Below are 21,445 nucleotides of genomic sequence, written 5' to 3' on the forward strand. Positions count from 1 at the left end.
TTATAAAATAATACATTTTTTTGACCAATATTTCAGTTTAACAAATAAAATAAGATTTGCTTTTGATAAAAAAATTGCTGGAATTATTTAAGGATAGGAAAAAAAAAGTGCTGCTACCTACCTTCTAAAAAGCGCGGCTATAATTATTTTATCGACAATTGTTCATAATAAACTGTAATACATTGAAATTAATAAAAACATTAAATTTTTATAATTATTTAACAATAATCATCATAAAAAACATAAATCTTATTGTTTTAATCGCTGCTGTTATTATATTATTTTTCTGCTTTTCGTTTTGCAATCGCGTTTTTATATGGAATCGCACAATCTTTTGGATTTAGGAATTTTATAAGATAAGGATCCTTGGTGTTTTGGCCGATTTTGTAAAAAGTGTCCGTGCTGCGAGAAAAAAGTATTTTAAAATCAATGTTTATTATTTTCACGATCAGTGCCGTTTTTATAAGGCGATAATTAAATGCTAAAGAATTTCAGAGACCGTTCGAGACTCTTAAATGTACCGTCTAGTGAAAATATTCGTTAAATGTTCGCCAGATAGCTGGATTTTAAAATTATCTAATTATAAAATATTAATTGTATTAATAATAATAATATAATTAAAATAATAAAATCTTTAATTTAAATCAGTTAAATGAATAAATTGATTTAAGAACTTTTAGTTTTCAAAAATGAAAAAAAAAAATAATAATTTCTTAAATTTAGGGACTCACACTTGATTAAACAATTTTTTAGAGACTTTAAATAACGAAATTAATTTTGAAAATAAATTTGGGGAACCGGGTATCGAACACGGGTTCGACGAACGCAAACGCAATACATAACTTTAACTAGAAAATAAAAAATTTTAACTTGTTCATTCACAATCATCAAAAAAGAGAAGGTCGCATAATTTCCGCCGCTAGTGTAAATTAAAAATAGTGATTAAAAAAAAGTAATTTCTTTATTTTTCGCTATTACATAATTTTGTTAAATACTTTTCAATTATACTGAAAGAATTTCTTTATGTAAAATTATAAAATATAAAAAAAATTAAGAATTACTGTCCCTCAAACCTTTATAACTTTAACTTCCTTAGTTTTTTTGTTTTAAATCATTTTTTTCCAATTCGCCAATAGGTTAAAAGATGAATTTTAAACCTTAGAACATACAAAATTCAACGTGGAAAATATATTTAATAAAAATTTATAAAAAAAAAAATGTTGGAAACATTTTAATGCAGATAATTTTTTGATTTAAATCATAATCCTTCGATTTAATTCGTGATTTAAATCATAGCAGTCCAACAAAATATTTCAGGAGATAGTTCGAGAGCATTATCACATATTTTTATTATCTAGAAGAATTGAACGCAGAAATCAACTGATGGATAAAGAATGCTTATCGATTTTCATTAGAATACTAATGGTTCACCGACTCCTTGCAAAATCATAATAATAAAGCACGATTCAACAGCCACTCTGATTGGAACATGTCCTTTCACCGAATTCCAATAACTGAGTAATTATTGTGTGCCATCATTATTTTTTTTATAAATGAATATAATAAACTGAATGATAAACCTAAATGATGTTTTAAATAAATAATCAATTTTATTTTCTTTTTTTTTTAAATATACTGATCTCAGTTTATTTAAATACTTATACTAATAATTCGTTTACGTATTATTTATATAACTGTACAATATTGTTCATTCTCTTTTAGTCAATTATTGTTACATACTTTTTCAGTTTAAAAATTATATAATATAGCCTTTTCAGTCTTACGATGCAGATGAAACATTGGAATTAGTATCAGAGATGGAACTATTTTCTCCTTCATGAAATAATTGTTTATAATGTTGCACATACGTCTGACAATGTTCACCTTTTTGAAACGCTGTCGTATTGTGTAATTTCATATTGCGTTGCTCAAAAAATTCAAAAACCGAATGAAAAAGTAGATTGTCATTTTTTGCTTTTGCAACTTCGAGAAATTTTCTCGCCGACACCTGATCAATTATTCCCACTGATCTAACGTATCTGAATAATAAAAAAGAAAATGTTTGATACTTTTTTTTTTTAACTTGAACTGAATTTTAAAATATATAGGGTCTCTTACCTCAAGGCGGGTAAAATATGTCCTTTTGATAATAGGACTTCAATTATTTCCTCATGTGCATTTCCTAGGCGTTTGAGCATATCTAATGCAAGTTGATGCGCCGCTGGATATAAATTCTCAAGGGAAAGTAATAAACAAGCTAGTGGCTTTGAATCAGTAACAACGTGGTATTGTAACAACTGATGAAGTTGATAATAAGCTTTTCGCTGAACTAAAGTTGTTATAACTAGTTCATGTAAATAGTGTTGTACAGGAATGCCATGCTCTGTCAGAGATCTGTAAACGATCAATAATTATTATCGTTTCATTGTATAATAAAAGTTTTAATAATAATAAAATTATAAAATTAAATTAAAATTTAACCCCAAGTAGCAATAAAATAACATACTAGAAATTTAATTTTCGAGTAAAAAATATATTTATGTAAAAATATTGTCTTATATGAAAACAAAAAAAAAAAAAGAAAAAATATGAAATCAAAGAAATTTTATTCAACTATAAATATATTAGTAAATTATATTATTTATTTATTTTATTTTATATATTATTTTATTAGAAAAAAATTGTTTATTAGACAAATTTTCGAATTAAAATTTCACAGATTTTCTTTGGAGCGCATGATTATCCCATAAAAATCATTAAAATTACCATTTGACAGAATTTTTTTTTATACGAATTTTTATTTAACAAAATTTTTAGCTACCGAATTTTTGTTTGGCAGAATTTTTATTTTATAGTCATTTAATTTACATGACTTTTTATTTGAAAGAATTTTAATTTTATCGACTTTAAATTAACAGAATTTTCATTCAATTGAATTTTATGTGATTCAAATTTTTAAATGACAGAAATTCCAATTCACCGAATTTTAATTTGTCTGAGTTTTTAATTGATAAAATTTTTAAGATGCCGAATTTTCATTTGTCCGAAATTACAAATTGACCGAACAAACAATCGACAAAAAAGATTTCGGAGCAATTTTTTAAAATTTACCAATCACGATTTTCCTGATAATTTCTAATTGGTCAATTTTAAAAATTGCATCGAAATCTCTCTGTCCATTGTTTGTTCGAACATTTGTAAATTTGGAAAAATGAAAATTCAGCGTCTTAAAAATTCTATCAATTAAAAATTCAAAATTTAATGGTCTGATTCTATATTAAAATTAAAAACTAACATAATTAGAGAAATAAATAAATACCTTATATATTCAAGAAGTACCCAAATTATCATTTTTGGCTCTATTGTATTTTCAGGAAATTTGGAAAGAATATGACTGTACATATCACTTTGATCAAGTAATAATTTATATTTCAAATTTTCCGATTCGTCATTTTGATTTTTTGTACTGCTCTGTAAAGGTGTTCCCATCTAATAAAATCAAAAAAATAAAAAATTGCATGATTAAAAATATCAATTTGATTAAATTAACTATAATTTATGTAATTAATTCACAGAATTTCTACAATACCTGGAATACCCAGAATTTTTTTATAATTTTATTTTTTTTATGTAAAACATCAAAATTTCAGTGAATTTTTATTTAAATCATGGAAATTTATTTTTATTTAATTTTTTTATTATAAAATACGAAAGAATTTTCATTTCACCGAATTGATTGGCAAAAATTTTTTATGAAATAATTATTTTTACATTTTGCATTTAATCGAATATTTTCATTTAACTGAATTTTTAATTAGTGAAATTTTCTTTTGGTCGACTTTTTATTTCACCAATATTTAAATTTTAATTAATCGAATTGTCAATAAAATTTTTATTTTCCCGAATTTACTTTTGGTTGATTTTTTATTTAAACAAATTGACATTTTAGATTAATTTTTTTATCCGTTTTCTTTTTATCATAAAATAATTGTGTTATTTAAATTATTATTATATTATGTATTATTATTATTATTTTTTTTAAAAGTAACCTTTAATTATTTAATATTTGTACCTGACACTGTAATTCATTTTCAAGATGACTCCTATAGACGGTATTAAGTTTATCGAAAATAATTGGCATGTCAATTAATGTATTTGGCATTTGGGTCATAAGACTTTGTAAAACTTGAATTAATAATTGTTTCGCATCTTTTCGTTGTAGTAGAAAATCTATAAGAAGTACTTTATCAGATATCAGTTTAATGAATGCTTCCAGTCTTAATTCAATGTACCTAAATAATTAAAAAAATTAATTAGCAATATTAAAAAAATGCAATTATTATTTATATAAGAAAATATCGTATGGGTTTACTTTTTCTAAAATATATTTTCTAATTAATATTTTCATTTATTTTTAAATTATTTTTTTAATGCCTTTTCTAATTAAATTAGTTTCTTAAAAAAAATTCTAAGCACTTGTTATTTCTAAAATATATTTTTCTAAAAACTGAAATATTTTATAAAAAATGTTTTTTTAAATTTTATCATTATTTTATTAAAAAAATCTATATTATGAAAATTTTACTATTTTGGCAGAAAGAATTGAATTTTATAAAAAAAGAAACTTCTTTACAGAAAATAAAAGTAATTGAATTCAGAAGAAAATATACATTTAGAAATTAAACTTCATTAGAAAAAAAAATTGAATTTTATTTAAAAATAAAAAATGTAGAAAAAAAATTAGAAAATATTTCTTTGGAACAAATGAATACCCCAAATAAGAATTATGTAATAAGAATATTACCATAAACAACCTAGTTTTACATCAATTACAATATTTGGTTGAAATACAACCCAATTTGGAGAATCTGTATTTTTGTTTAAGGGAAAATTAATTTTCATCTTAATTCAATTTGTATAGAAATTTAACAATAATTATTCATTTCGAAAAAGATAATATTTTAAAAATATGACAGAAATAATTTTTTTTAATATAAAATTAAACTTACGTCATTCTTTTTTAAATCAAGGTGAACAATTAAAATTCGCAAAAATTCTATTGAAAAAATAAAATTTGATCAAAAAAAAAAAAAAAAACTAAACTTCCTTTAGGGATATAAAAATAATTTAAATTAAAAAAAAATAATCAAACATTGTGTCTGAAAAATTTTTCAAAAATTCAACTATTAAAAAAAATTGTAACAAAAATTCTCTTATCTTTCCATTCAAAATATTACAGAACTTGAAAATTACTGAGATGTAATTTCTTTTTTTAATAAAAATTTTACTAAAAATTGCAAAAAAAAAAATTATACTAAAAAAAAATTTGTTTGAAATTAGCAAATTTTAGCATTCAGCTAAAATTTATTTGACTCAATAAAATTCTTTCTATATTCTAAAAATTGATTATTAAAAAAAATTACCAAAAAAGAAATTGTGTTAATACAAAAAAAAATGGTATATTTAGTTCAAAGAAAACTTTTCTCTGAGTATTTGTTTCACTTTGGCTATAATAGTTCAAATGCTAAGAATATCGAATATTTTTTTAAATAATAAATTGTGAATTTTTTTTGAATTAAATTTGAAAGGATACATAGTTGACATGGTTGCATAACCTGTTCGGATAACGTTGCACCAGGCACTTTTAAATTATAAGGCTTTATTGGCTTGGGAATTGCCACAGCGGTATGATGAATCACAGCTCCATCGCTTACTCCAACAGAAGTAAGCATAATATCGAAAACCATCGACGTCTATTTAAAAAAATAAATAAATTATTTATCCAAAATAAACTGATAAATTGTAAAAATCAATTTTTCATTTAATTTCAATATTCTTTAAATTGCACACTTACTTTTGACGCTTGATGATGAACAATAATTAAATTATCTACAACATTAATAGCAAATCTTCCACTCATATCAAGCCTCAATATATGAGTTTTTTTAATCGTCACCATTCTGTAATGTTTAATGGTTTTAGTTAATATTTTATTTAATATTTAATTATTTATAATTTAATTAATTATAATTTAACATTTAAATTATTATGAAAAAGCTTTCTCTCTTCTTTAAAAATCCGGTAGAAAAAATTAAAAAAAATATTCAAAAATAACAAAATGTCGGTTTTGTTATTTTTGAAAAATAAAAAATTTATTTTTATTGATATTTTATTCTTTGAGAAAAATGAAATTTTTCTTTCAAAAAAATAATATTTTTTTCTTTTTTATCGATATAGGAACCAAGTTAAATTTTTATGGAAAATATTCTTTACTATAAAAACTATTTATCAACAAAAAATTGGAACAAAAAAGTAATTTTTTATAATTTGGTTTTTTTCCTTAGTTTATATATTTTTTTTAATCTTTATAAAGGGTACAACTTTGTAAACAAAATTGTTTTTTTTAAATTGTTTTTTGTACAATTTAAATAAATAAATAATAATAATATTTTTAAAAAAATAATAATAATATAAGTTTCAATAATGAAAAAAATTGAGAATTTTTAAAAACTCACTTATGAACAGTATAAACATAAACAAACGCTGAACCAACAGAACGATTTATTCCCGGTTGATGTCGCAAAACAATTATACAAGGTGTTCCATATAAAACAGCTAATGCTACATCTCTTTCAGAAACTGCAAGTTTTCCTGGTTTTGTTGTGCCAGATTCCACTATAAAAATATTCTATTACAAAATCTGCGCAAAGAGTTGTAATAAATAGAAGAGGAAAATAAACAAAAAAAAAAAAAAAAAAAAAAACCTCAAAAGCTATAAAACTGACTTACTTTCAAATTTTGTTATTTTTTGTAGATTTCCTTGTGTTATATGCAAGGCTTGCATTTGATTGCCCGAGCTTCCCGAAGATAATAAAACTAGATAACTTCGCGGACAGAATACGAACCAGTGGACAGATAAACTCAATGATTTAAGAGTTTTTATACACCGTTTTTCTGGTATAACCTGTGTATTTGAAAATAAAAAAAAATTTTATTAAGAATTTTATAAAAAGTAGTCAATTCATTATATTACATTTTGAAGTTGTTGCGATCAATTTTTAGAAAAAAAAAATGTTAAAATTTAAAAGATTTTAATTCAATTTTTCTAGAAAATTTTTTTGAAAAAAGGGGATTTAAAATATTTTTTAATTTTGAAAAGTACTTGAAAAATCCTACAAAAACCCCTGTTTAAAAATTGAAATTTATTAATTTTTGAGAAGAGATTTTTTTAATTAATTTTTGTTAAAAATTCTTTCTAATTTTTTTAAATTATTTAACCCTTTCAGGAAATATGAACATTTTTTTGTTGTACCGTGCATAAGTTTCTTGATTTTTTAAAACTGAATTTTGGACTACAATTTTTTTTAGTCTAATAAATTTCCAAAAATTAAGTTTTTTCCCATGCAACTTATTTTTAAAATTCAAATTCCAAGGTAAATATATAAAATTTAATTAATTAATTGTCAAAAATTAATTGTACGGATATCAAAAATAATTATTAAGCATTATAAGATTTTCCTGAAAATTAGTCCGCAACAACTTTATCTATAGATGAAATATAATGAATTAACCCAAAAATAATTTTCATCGTCAAAATTGATTTTAAAAAAACGATTGTTTTTCTTTTCTAAAAAATTGAAATTTTGTTTTAAAAATATTCAGGCCTTGGATTGATTTTAAGATACAAAAAAATCGTTTCAGTCGATTTACATTTCAAAAAAAAGTGGAAAAAGTAGTTTTTTTTTATTTTAACAAAATTGAATTGGTTAATGAATATTTTAATTTAAATAATTAATGTTATTAGATATTAAATTCATTTTATTAATTCTGTAATGAGAATAATTCTACAAAAATATTATCAAGAAAATTTATTTCGAATATGTATTTCAGAATCGAACTAAGTTATAAGATAAATTTTCAAAATTTTATTTAAGTAGGACAAATTTCTAAAAAAAAATTCTTAAATTTCCATTTTTATAATTTTTTGAAATCTGATTTAAGCAATTTATTTGAATTAAAAATTTTGTCATAGTTTTTAGTTTTGTTGGTCAAAAAAATTTCAGATAATAATTAAATTTTACAGAACTAAAAATAATTTATCAAATAATTTTAGATAACATTTTTTTTTAAAAGTAATTGAATTTTCAAAGATTTACAATTTAGATTTTTGAAATTTCAAGTGATTTTTAATTTAAAATTTTTGATTTCTGTTAATAAAAAATTTATTAGAAATTGCAAACAAAAATACAATAATTGAGTAGCTGCCTGCAATAACTCGCAGAGCGCTTGGCAGATCGCTCTAACGCCAGTCAAACGTTCAAAAACGTGAAAAAAATGAAAAATCAAAATTTTGATTTTTGAAAAGTGCAATCTTGTAGGACATAAGATGGCGCATCTTTTTTTCCTTCGAGTTTTTTTTGTAGATCAAAAAATAGAGTTAATATATGCAAAACACTTAAAAATTTTATTTCACAAATTTCATTCAATTTTTAAACATAAATCATAGTATCTTTGACAAATTTTTAATGAATCTTATTGAAAATTAATATACATACGTATTTAGGTCCATAGAAGACGACAACATAATCAAAAATATTAAAATCATCAATTGTTTATTTATAATTAATTGTAAATGAAGACTTGTCAATAATAATGTTTACTTACCTTTGTCGACATAAAGTGTGTGGAGAACTTCAGAGTTGAAGAAACTTCCAGTGAGACATTTGTTTATCATAATGTAAGGAAGTTTTTTGTAAAATTGAAAAACAATTTATCAACAACTTTAGAAAATATAGAACGTTTAAGAAAACATGCGCGACGCGCTAGCGAGTCTCCGCGCGGAGAATTGCAAACAAGAGTTGTAGAGAACCGAAAATACAGAAACAAATATTGTCACTACATTCTTAGAAATGTTTTTCAAATAAAATATGTGTTAATTTTATGAAAATGCAAATTAAATTTGAACAACTGTTTTTTTAATATTTACTAAATAATCAATAGTTTTAAAATATTTTGGTGCTTGTATGTACTGTTTGTGCAGTTTGCAAATAAGTTTTTTATTAATTAATATTAAGGTATATCTTTATTTTCTGTTTCTTCATTTTTTTAAGAAATTAGTGTATTGTTACATATCAACAGTGATAGTATGTTGGCTCCATTTTCAAAACATAATATATCACAACATAACATAACGTCCTTCTTAACTCTTGTGTGCAATTCTCCGCGCGGAGACTCGCTAGCGCGTCGCGCATGTTTTCTTAAACGTTCTATATTTTCTAAAGTTGTTGATAAATTGTTTTTCAATTTTACAAAAAACTTCCTTACATTATGATAAACAAATGTCTCACTGGAAGTTTCTTCAACTCTGAAGTTCTCCACACACTTTATGTCGACAAAGGTAAGTAAACATTATTATTGACAAGTCTTCATTTACAATTAATTATAAATAAACAATTGATGATTTTAATATTTTTGATTATGTTGTCGTCTTCTATGGACCTAAATACGTATGTATATTAATTTTCAATAAGATTCATTAAAAATTTGTCAAAGATACTATGATTTATGTTTAAAAATTGAATGAAATTTGTGAAATAAAATTTTTAAGTGTTTTGCATATATTAACTCTATTTTTTGATCTACAAAAAAAACTCGAAGGAAAAAAAGATGCGCCATCTTATGTCCTACAAGATTGCACTTTTCAAAAATCAAAATTTTGATTTTTCATTTTTTTCACGTTTTTGAACGTTTGACTGGCGTTAGAGCGATCTGCCAAGCGCTCTGCGAGTTATTGCAGGCAGCTACTCAATTTAAAAAAGTTTTTAAGCGAAAAATGGTTTCAGATAGTTAAATTTTCGAAGAATATTATAAAAATCATTAAAAATAATTAAATTTCAGGTGAATTATAATTGAAATTCTTAAATTTCAAAAAATTCTAGATGAAAAATTTTAAAAATAATTAAATTTTAAAAGTTTCTAAATTGAAATTTTTGAAAATAATTGAATTTCAAAAGATTGTGTTAAATTTCAGACAATAATTAGGTATAATAAGAGAAATTTTTAGTGATTTTTGTTGATGAAGAATTTATTAGAAATCATATAAAAAAATTGAATTCCAAAAGTTTTTAATTGAAATTTTGAACTAAAATTTTTTGGTAACTTTATTTGCTAATTTTTTAATAATTATGAACAATTATTAAATTTCATAAAAAATTTAATTGAAAAATAATTTAAGATAATTGAATTTGTGAAGAATTTCATTAAAATTATTAAAAATAATTAATTTAGTGAAGAATTTTAGTTAAAAATTTGTTAAATAATAATTGAAAAAAAGAAAATCTAAGGAAGATCTCCATTGTATACTAAAAAAACGTATTTTGTTTAAAAATTTTTTTAAAAATGTAAAAAAAAAAGTCGCATTTTATTAAAAAAAAGTCGGAAAAATTCGTATAATCCGAGGCCTGAATTATTTCGTAATAAAAATTCAGAAAATTTTCTATTTTATCAAAAAAAAAAAAATAATCCAAATCTAGATTCAATATTGACAATGACTATTAAAAATTAAGAAATTATTGTTTCAATTTATATTCAGAGACAATATTTATTAATATTGTTTCATTAATAAATATAATACTTTGTTATTTACGAAATTACGAAATTATTAATTTAATAATTTATATATTCAATGACAAATATTAATAAATATTGCCTCTTTAATTAATATTTTTAAAAAATAATATTCGTTTTTGTGGATAATTTTTTTTTTTTTTTTGATTGTTACGTACGAGAAATAATTCAACTCCATGATCCGTAACAAATAAAATTTCATTTCCATATGTCCAAACAAAACCTAAAATAGAGGCATTTTTTTTGCACGATTGTGAATATTCAACGCCATCCAATACTGCTGCAGATGAATAATTAACAAATTCAACGGAAGATGTACTTCGTTGTATTGCCAAAATATTCATGTCAGGTGAAAATTTAATTGAAATTATTGGACCTTTATCATCCATGCGAAAGCTTATATTTTGATCGGGTCCTTTGATAAGTACTCCTGTGACGCCACCAGATCTTATTGCAAAAACTTGTTGCTTTGAATCATCAAAAAATACATTTGTAAGACAACTCACTGATTCAAATTTTATTGGATCCGATGATAATTGTAAATAATAATCGTCATTTGTTTCCTGTTCCACTGTATCCATTTTTAATTATCACTTATATCGATCACAAAGATCTAGAAAATAAGGTTAATAAATAAATATCTAAATAATTGAATTTTAAAAAATACAGAAATATTCTATTTCTAATTTATATAAATCCTTATTTTTCTAAAAAAATAAAATATAAAATTTAGTGTGTGCCTCAAGTTCTAAACGTTTAAATGAACGAAATAATTTTTTTTTTTTGCTTAAATTTTCAAAAAAAATTACTACTGCAGTGAAAAATAAAAAAGCATATTAAAATTTTATTCAATTATCAACTGTTTTTAATGTAGAAAGCAATAATTTATAATAAATTTTAAATATTTAGAAATAAGAATATGACATTTATAGGTTATATTCAACCATTTGACATATATTTTTTTATTCTTATAATTTCGAGTCTATAATAAATAATATTAATCGCGTTTTAATATATATATATATATATATATATATATATATATACAATAAACAAAGTTTTTATCAAAAAGTAACTAATATAAGTTTTATATCATAAAATTTATAGGTTATAAAATCTACTCTAAATTAATAATAAAACATTTCAGTTTATCGATAGTCAAATGTAAATAATTAAGTAAACATTACCTTATTGACAATTAGATATTCTATTCCGTGCTATTTAAAAAAAATAATAATAATCTAAAATCACTTCAATAAAAGTGACATTTTTTTTATTGACTGTCACTGTCAAATGTATAATCGAGACATTGTATTTTTTGTGAGCACAACTTGTTTTTGATAACAAATTATCACGTGATAACAAATCCAATAGCTTGCGCTCTCTACAATGAACTTTTATTTACAATTTTATATAATACTAAATCGATAAAAAAGATACATACATTACCGATTAACACATCAACACAGTATTCAAATTTCAAGGAGCCCAGAACCTAATGAAATTAGTAAAATTTTATTTAATTTTCATATTTAGTATTGAATCATAATTAACGAATTGTAATTTTTAAAACAAAAAAAATTAAATACTTAAAAAAAATGATAAACGTCGATTATTGAAAAAAAGGTGACATTTTATGTTGTACACCTTAATTTTAAAGACCTGTCATTAGAGGGGAAACCGTTCGTCAAGTGGATTTCTTCTAAACAAGAGGGAGGATGTTCACATAAAGTAATAGTCTTCCTGACGTCAGAACTCGTCTCGTCCCCTGAGATGAGTTTAGTTTTAAAAACAAGAAGCCGGCCATCGTTCACTTGTCGCGATTGTGTTTTGTGGGGTATAAAAAAAAAATTTGAACTTTTTGTTCCGAATGCTATTCTTCATTATCTCAACAAGTGAAATATAAACTATTTTTGTGATTAAAAGAGAAACAAGTTACATTTTCAATATACATATATACGTGCACGCGGTGTGTTTTGTTCCGTGCGTAAAAAATGGACGCCCTGCGTGAGCAGGTGATGATCAATCAATTCATGCTGGCAGCAGGCTGTGCTCGTGAACAAGCTAAACAATTATTGCAAGCAGCTCATTGGCAATTTGAGGTGAGAATTGATTTTTATAATAAAAATAGTCGCAAAACAATTGACAGTATGTTGTTTATTTATTCTCGTGGTTTTTATTGTGTAAACAAAGCAAAGGAAAAATGGCCGCGCTTAAAAGCCATAGTTCAATGCAACTTTCATTTCATTTTTGACAATTGTTTTTTTTTTCTCTATAATAATAATAATCATACTTGTGTTAAATTGTGTTTTATAATGACAATGCTCATACAACACTGTGCTTTCTTTGTTTAATTGTCATCTATCAATTGAATGACAATATTTTCGATTGGGCGGTAACATTGTACGTCCATATTTACTTCTTTCCGTCAATGAAGATCTACGATACTCGAATGTTTACGAGTCTCTCTCTCTCTCTCTCTCTTTCTCCATTCATAAAAATCGTAGAATTATTTCAAAACAAATAAAATTTGTTGACAGTTTCTAGGAAAATTCACTAAAATTTATCATGTTTCAATGAATTTGAATTTATAAATTAGACTTGTTGACATTATTTCATTCATAAAATGCATCTCGGTCGATTTGTTTGTCAACAGACTTGATTCCTTGAGGTGTCATTATTTTGTATAGCGCATTGACCTTGTTTGTTTGTAGTATTTACAAAATTTTAATTATAAATTACATTGTTGCAAATATATTTAATTGAAATTTTTAATTTTTTTTTTTTATTTTTCTATTAAATGTTTCTGGGCATTAAAACATAATAATTAATAAATTATAATAAACTTTAAAAATTAGTTTTGAAACTTTAAATAAGGTATAATTTTTAATATATAGTTATCGATAAAAAAAACTTTTCAAGTTTACTTCTTACTTTGTAAATTCTTTTTTATATTTATATAATTTATTAAATAATTACTCTCCAGTGGAATTAGACGATAAATAACGTTCAACTGATATTTATGTTGTGAGAGACTAAAAATTAATTAAATTTAAAAAGGAATATAAATGTAATATCATATTGATGATAAACAAAAAAAAATTTTTTTTTGCAATGTAAACAAAAAAATATAGACAGTATATGATGATTAATGTTTGACCTTTGAATACGATAAAACATTGTAGAATTGAATTGAGTTATGTAATAAGTGGGGGATTCCCACAGTGGTGAACTCACGAATCACAAAGTTTTGTTGCAGGTTGCAAATAGTCATCAAACAAGAAATTTTACTTGCAAATTACAATTTTGTATAATATACTACGTGTGACACATCATATCGATTGGATTTTAAATTTCTTTTTCATTAAATTAACAATGTACCTTTACCTTTTACAGAGGACATTTTTATTTTAAAATTGTAACTTTAATTATTTCACATCTGTTTATTATACAAATTTGTTTAAATGATAAAAATTTCATATTATTTACAATTTTGTTTTTATCATTTAGTTTTTTAATTTTCGATGAAATTGTTTTAATAAAAAATTAATTATTTTGTAAAAATTTATTCTACTTAATTTTTCTTTTTATCTTCGCGTTTTTAATTTTGTAAATCCGTTTTGTTGTTTGAGTTGAGTTTTTTTGAGGTTATGTTATCAATAAACTTGATTTAAATCAAAAACAATTTATATTTTAGTGTATAGCTAATTAATTAATTTTTTGTATTCTTAATGAAAATAGTAATTTTTAATTAAAAATATTTTTTTAGTAAAAATGTAAGCATCAACTTTTAAAGAAAATTGTTAATTGTTAACAAAATTCAAAAATTTTAAATAATTGTGTAGAAAAACTTTCAAAGAGAAAAATGAGCTATTGTTTGTATTTGATAAGAATTTTAATTATTCACTATAGTATTTTAAACGAAAAACACAAAAAAAGGCCTCGGATTATATACGACTTTTTCGTCTATTTTCGAATTTTCCGACTGAAATTGCCAAAAAATTTTAATTCAAAATCATAAATCAATTCAAAATGTTTTAAAATTCAATTATTTTCTAAATTCTCAATTTAAAATCAAATAAAATTCAATTATTACCCAAAATTTCAATTCAAAATCAATTAAAATTCAATAATTACCCAAAATTTCAATTCAAAATCAACTGTAATTCAATTATTCTCAAAAATTTCAATTCCAAATTAATAATTATCAAAATTTTCAATCAAAAATCAACTAAAATTAAATTATTATCCAAAATTTCAATTCAAATTCAATTATTTCCCAAAATTTCAATTTAAAATCAAAGAAAATTCAATTATTTACCAAATTTTCAATTCAAAATTAATTATTATCAATATTTGCAATCAAAAATCAACTAAAATTAAATTATTATCAAAAATTTCAATTCAAAATGAATTATTATCAAAATTTCAATTTAAAATCAAAGAAAATTCAATTATTTTCAAAATTTTCAATTGAAAATTAATTAATATCAAAATTTTCAATCAAAAATCAACTAAAATTAAATTATTATCCAAATTTTCCATTAAAATTCAATTATTTCCCAAAATTTCAATTCAAAATCAACTATAATTCAATTATTCTCAAAAATTTCAATTCCAAATTAATTATTATCAAAATTTTCAATCAAAAATCAACTAAAATTAAATTATTATCCAAAATTTCAATTAAAATCAATTATTTCCCAAAATTTCAATTCAAAATCAAAGAAAATTCAATTATTTTCCAAATTTTCAATTCAAAATTAACTATAATTCAATTATTCTCAAAAATTTCAATTCCAAATTAATTATTATTAAAATTTTCAATCAAAAATCAACTAAAATTGAATTATTATCCAAAATTACAATTAAAATCAATTATTTCCCAAAATTTCAATTCAAAATCAAAGAAAATTCAATTATTTTCCAAATTTTCAATTCAAAATTAACTATAATTCAATTATTCTCAAAAATTTCAATTCCAAATTAATTATTATTAAAATTTTCAATCAAAAATCAACTAAAATTGAATTATTATCCAAAATTACAATTAAAATTCAATTATTTTGCAAATTTTGAATTTAAAAGCTTCTAAAATTTTTCATCGAAAATTTTTTGAAATTTAATCATTTCAATTGTAACTTTAAGGAAATTTAATTATTTTTAACAATTTTTATAATATTCTTTGAAAATTTAACTATCTGAAACCATTTTTCAATTAAAAATGGATTTCAAATTATTGTATTTTTGTCCGCAATTTCTAATCAATTTTTTAGTAAAATCATCAAAAATTTTAATTAAAAATCACTTGAAGTTCAACTAATTTCAAAAATCTTAATTGTAAATCTTTGAAAATTCAATTAGGTACATTTAAAAAATCAAAATTGTTATATAAAATTATTTGATAAATTATTTTTAGTTTTGTAAAATTTAATTATTGTCTGCAAATTAACAAAATCCCGTAAATAAATAAATAAATAAAATCATTTGAAATTCAATTATTTCTAAAAAGTTCAACTTTAACCCTTCCAAAAGTATTATCAGGGTTAATAATAAAAAAAACCAAACTAAGAAATAAAAATTTTAGAAATTTCATAAAAATTTAATTTAAGTTACAAAAATTCGATTTATCTAATTTTAAAATAGTTTATTTTTATTTTTAAACCATGATTTTTTGTATTTTATTTATATACGTGTGTTTACATATATTTACAAGATTGTTTTAGTCACTACTTTAAATTAGTTACAGTTTTCATTGATTCAATTTTTAGAAAATGTAAAATTGCTTTTTAGTCTAAAAATATAATTAAAAAAAAAATTATAATTTTATAAAAATTAATAAATAATGTAAAAATTACTAAATTTCCTTTATAAAAATAAAAATATTGCTTTTGTATTATTTTTATCGTTTACGTATTTATTAATAAAAAAAAGGAACTACTTAAAAACGAAAATTTAAAAAAAAAATTATGAAAATAAAAATTCTAATTTAAATTACAAAAACACGATTTTTTAAATAATTTGATTTTTATTTTTAAATTACAATTTTTTTTTGTTTTATTTATATATTTAATTTTCACATATTAAAAATATCGTTATAGCTATAAAACCAGTGGGTAATTTTTATTATTATTAGTGTGATATTTAAAAAAAAATCGATCAATTATAATATTAAATGTATTTCTAAGTTCTTTGGCATGAGGGTTCTATGAAAAAAGAACAAAACTTTTCCTTTATTTCATACGTTTCGGCAACTGATGTGTGCCTTCGTCAGTGAATATTTATTAAAGTATCTGTAATGATAAGTACAAATGTAACTGTAGAGTAATGTTCAAAATTTAGATATTGTCCATATTTTAATTTAGTTGTTACAAAATATGAAATTAGTATAAACTATAAAATAAAAATAACGTCGAATTCATAAATAATAGATTTATATAAAAAAATTTTTAATTGAATTTATAATAGAAAATTATATCCAAAGAAGAAATTCCTTGCCAACAATTTGCAACTTACAATCACATGTTTGAAGAAAGTTTAATGTAGATAGAAGTGGTACTATTGGAGCATAGTATGAATGTATTCCAATTAGTTGTAACACTGCACAACACATATATTTCAAATATTTTACACATTTTATTTTATTTATTTATTTTTGAGAGAAGTATCAATTAATAATAATTTTGACGAAAAGACAAAATTCTTTAAATGCTTTCGCCTCGACTTTTCCGAGGATACTGAGTTTTTGGGAGGTTTTGTATACTTTTTTGTGATATAGAAAAACTTTATGATATTGTATTAGTCATGTGAAGTTGGCACCAAAATCTCAAAAAATGAAAAATCCACAATAAGTTCTGGGTAGATTATCAATAGTTCTAGAGTTCTATAAGTTTTAATTCAATAGTTCCGTAAATTTTGACCAGAAAACATGATATTAAAAAAATAAGGTGCTAACTTCACCCAGCACTATAAATTTCGCAAAAAAGAGTTCTGACATATTATTCCGATAGAAAATACAGAGTTCTAGAGTTCTCTTATAAAACAAAAAAAAGTTCCGCAAAATTTAAAAATTTTGAAAAATTTAAAGTTTTAGTCAATTTGACCAAAGTTCTGGCACCTTTATCAATAGTTCAACAAATTATTCTTATGAAATTCTACTCTTAAGGGTATGTGGGAACCTCCCACGTGACCTAGTATGGAAAAACGTATTTTGTTAGTATACATCCTTCTCTAAAACGAGAAAAGATTTTTGTCTAAAATTTTGAGGGATGATAGATTTTGGTACTTACAATGAATCTCGCTGTTCTCCGAAAAATACATAATTTTGCGTTAAATTATTAAAAAAATGAAGTTTAAAAAGTGGGATTTTTAAACGAAAATGAAAAAAAGATGGCGGCGCATACAGAGTCGTTGCTTGAGTGTGTCAGTGCTCCAGTAAACAGCGCCAATTTAAGCGAGTGGCCGCTGAATGAACTATGATAAAACACATTATTTTACTATTTATTGCTTTATTTTTATTATTTTTGCGTTAAGTTGTAGTAAATAAGTAGAACAGCGAGATTCCTTGTACCAAAGTAAATCATTTCTCCCGAATTTCAACCCAAAATCATTTTTTATTTCAGAGAAAGATTCAAACCACAAAAAAACCTCCTTCGCCCACATACCCTTAACTCAAAATCAAAACAAGTGCTGAACTTTGAAATTTTCGAAAAAATTTGAGTTCTCATGAGTTCTAATTAGAGTTCTGGCATCTTCATCAAGAGTTCTACAACTTATCCTTATCAAATTTTACTCTAAATTCAAAATAAAAAAAAGTGCTGAACTTTGAAATTTCCGAAAATTTTTTTTCAAAAATTTGAGTTTTTATGAGTTCTGATAAGAGGTTTAGCAACTTCGTAAAGAGTTCTACGATTTATCCTTAGAACATTTTACTCAAAATTTAAAATTAAAAAAAATGGGTGAACTTTGATATTCTAAACAAATTTTTTTTCAAAATTAACCTTTTTTTGAGTTCTGAGTAGTTCTAACAGAGTTGTAGAGTTCCCTATGTTTTTAAAAATAGAACTGCAAATATACAGTCGAAAATTTTTTTACTTTCATAAATTTTTATATTACGAGTTGCACATGTTCTGATGGGAAATCTTTTTACCCCCCTCCCCACTATGTTCTACAAAAAACACTCCTAAAATTTTTTTCTAAACTTAAAATTACAAAAACTACATGATCTTAAAATTTAAAAAAAAAAAAAAAATTTTTCAAAATTGAGTTCCAAGAGTTATGTTGCGAGTTCAATTTAACACATTTTGATTTCTAAGACTTTGGACTTTAGACAGGCTAAAAATAGCCTATTTTCATATATTTTTTTAGTTTTATATTACAAATATTGATATGCGAGGTATTGCACATAATAAATACACTCTCGAAATGCAAAAAAAAAAAATATTTTTGATTTTTTTCAATTAATTTTTTTATTTAAAAATACATGTTGAAAAATATGTTTAAAAAAAGTGTGGTGCGCGCTGTTGATGAAATTTTTGACACGGATGGTCTGAAACAAAAAATTCAAACGGTATTAGATTCAGCACGTTGATAGCTATTGCGCATATCATACGATTTTTTTTATGCAAAATTGGCAAAATGGCGGACATTTTTCGAAAAAAATGTAAAAAAACGTTGTTTATGACCGTTTTGGGCCCAAAAAAAATATTTAGAATCAAAATTTTTAAAATCCCTTGATATGCGCAAGAGCTATGGTCCCAAAGAATAAGTGGTAAAAATTTGGTAAGGATCGGTGGAGCCGTTTCTGAGATTTCATCAACAGCGCGGAAAAAAAATTGTTGTGGGATTTTTTTTCAACTACCATTTTCATGCATATAAAATTTACAAAAACAAATAACAAAAATTTTTTCATGTATTTCGGGAGTGTTTTTCTTTAGTCTAACAACTTATATGTCAATATTTATAATACAAACCAATCAGAAAAATTCTAGAAAACAAACTTCATTTTATCGCGTCTAAAGTGGGTAGACCCCTTAAGGGTTTTTTGTAGAATTTAGTGGGAGAAAACAGAACTACTATCAGAATACTTAGAACTGAATTTCGAAATATTTTAATTGTTGTCAATTGAAAGTCCTGTAGTTTCTTTGATAAGAAATTTAAATGGAAAAAAATTTTATTACTGTTTTTTGTAGAACTTAATGAGGGGCAAACAGTACTCTAATCAAAACTCTTGCAATTCAATTTTGAATTATTTGAATTTTTTTTAAATTTCAAAGTCACGTAGTTTTTTAGGGTTTCGTGGCCCATGGCCGAAAGCTTTATAGTTTCACTTTGGCGTCCGTCTGTCCGTAGTATATTTTGGGGCACCACAGCTCCCAAATCAAATTTTAGGGCACAGATGCCAAATTAAAATTTTGGGGCACCACAGATCCCAAATTAAAATTTTGGGGGCCCACAGATCCCAAATTAAACTTTTGGGGCACCACAGATCCCAAATTAAAATTTTGGGGCCCCACAGATCCCAAATTAAACTTTTGAGACACCACAGATCCCAAATTCGAATTTTGGGCAAACATAGCTTCCAAATTCGAATTTTGGGGCACCACAGATCCCAAATTAAAATTTTGGGGGCCCACAGATCCCAAATTAAACTTTTGGGGCACCACAGATCCCAAATTTAAATTTTGGGGCCCCACAGATCCCAAATTAAACTTTTGAGGCACCACAGATCCCAAATTCGAATTTTGGGCAAACATAGCTTCCAAATTCGAATTTTGTGGCACCACAGATCCCAAATTCAAATTTTGGGCAAACATAGCTTCCAAATTCGAATTTTGGGGCACCACAGATCCCAAATTAAAATTTTGGGGCACCATAGCTCCCAAATTCAAATTTTGGGGCCCCACAGATCCCTAATCTCCATTTACTGAATGGGCATTTTCCCGAATGGACATTACATGTCCCATTAGTTAACATGCCCCTATAATTAACATGTCCCAGTAGTTCATCTGTCTCAGTAATTGACATGTCCCAATAGTTGACATGTCCATATAGTAGACATGTCCCTATAGTTGACATGTCCCAGTAGTTGACATTAAAATTTAAAGCGCCACGAAACCCTAGATGTAGGCGCAATTGCGCCTAGTTCTTTTCCCATTTTTTAATTTTAAGTTTAGAAAAAAAATGTAGGTGTGTTTTTTGTAGAACTTAGTGGGGGGTAAACAGAACACCCATCAGAACTTAAAGAACACGTAATTTAAATATTTTTTTAAATAAAAAAAATTTTCGTACAGAACTATTTTAGATAAAAAGGAGAAATCTAAAACTCTGTTAGTACTATTCAGAACTCTAAAAAATTTTGATTTTTTTGAAAGTGAAGGGGTTAAATGTAGATTCTGAAAATAGTAAATGCACTTTTTTTGATTTTGAATTGAGAGTAGAATTTCATAAGGATAATTTGTAGAACTCTTGATGCAGATGCCAGAACTCTAATCAAAACTCATGTAAACTCAAATTTTTGAAAAAAATTTTCAGAAATTTCAAAGTTCAGCTTTTTTTTTGATTTTGAATTTGGAGTAAACTGTTATAAGAATAAGTTGTAGATCTCTTGATAAAGATGCCAGAACTCTTCTCAGAACTCCTGAAAACTCAAATTTTCGAAAATTTTAAAGTTTAGCACTCTTTTTGATTTTGAATTTAGAGTAAAATTTCATAAGGATAAGTTGTAGAACTCTTGATGAAGATGCCAAAACTCTAATCAGAACTCATGAGAACTCAAATTTTTTTGAAAATTTTAAAGTTCATTTTTTTTTTAATTAAG

General features: G+C 23.7%; 2 protein-coding genes across 2 annotated transcripts in view; one reads left to right on the top strand and one right to left on the bottom strand.

Moving 5' to 3' along the window:
* Positions 1 to 1,585: 1,585 nt before the first annotated feature.
* Positions 1,586 to 11,993, bottom strand: LOC127286132 (regulator of MON1-CCZ1 complex). The gene is made up of 11 exons (XM_051312447.1): positions 11,814 to 11,993; positions 10,785 to 11,239; positions 6,790 to 6,964; positions 6,516 to 6,675; positions 5,855 to 5,960; positions 5,594 to 5,753; positions 4,805 to 4,868; positions 4,073 to 4,292; positions 3,320 to 3,489; positions 2,119 to 2,394; positions 1,586 to 2,039 (listed from the first exon to the last, which is right to left on the bottom strand). Exons 2-11 carry the CDS (start codon positions 11,205 to 11,207, stop codon positions 1,781 to 1,783), a joined length of 2,013 nt encoding a protein of 670 aa, XP_051168404.1. The 5' UTR covers positions 11,208 to 11,239; positions 11,814 to 11,993; the 3' UTR covers positions 1,586 to 1,780.
* Positions 11,994 to 12,365: 372 nt separating this feature from the next.
* Positions 12,366 to 21,445, top strand: part of LOC127286459 (UBA-like domain-containing protein 2) — a 37,499-nt gene continuing 28,419 nt past the window's right edge. Inside the window, exon 1 of the mRNA XM_051312892.1 lies at positions 12,366 to 12,728. Within this exon, the coding sequence (XP_051168849.1) occupies positions 12,621 to 12,728 (108 nt within the window). The 5' untranslated portion in view covers positions 12,366 to 12,620. The remainder of the gene's footprint in view (positions 12,729 to 21,445) is intronic.

Source organism: Leptopilina boulardi, unplaced genomic scaffold, assembly GCF_019393585.1.
Source record: "Leptopilina boulardi isolate dan_hultmark-lab unplaced genomic scaffold, ZJU_Lbou_2.1 LbouV2_121, whole genome shotgun sequence".
Classification (NCBI taxonomy): Eukaryota; Metazoa; Arthropoda; class Insecta; order Hymenoptera; family Figitidae; genus Leptopilina; species Leptopilina boulardi.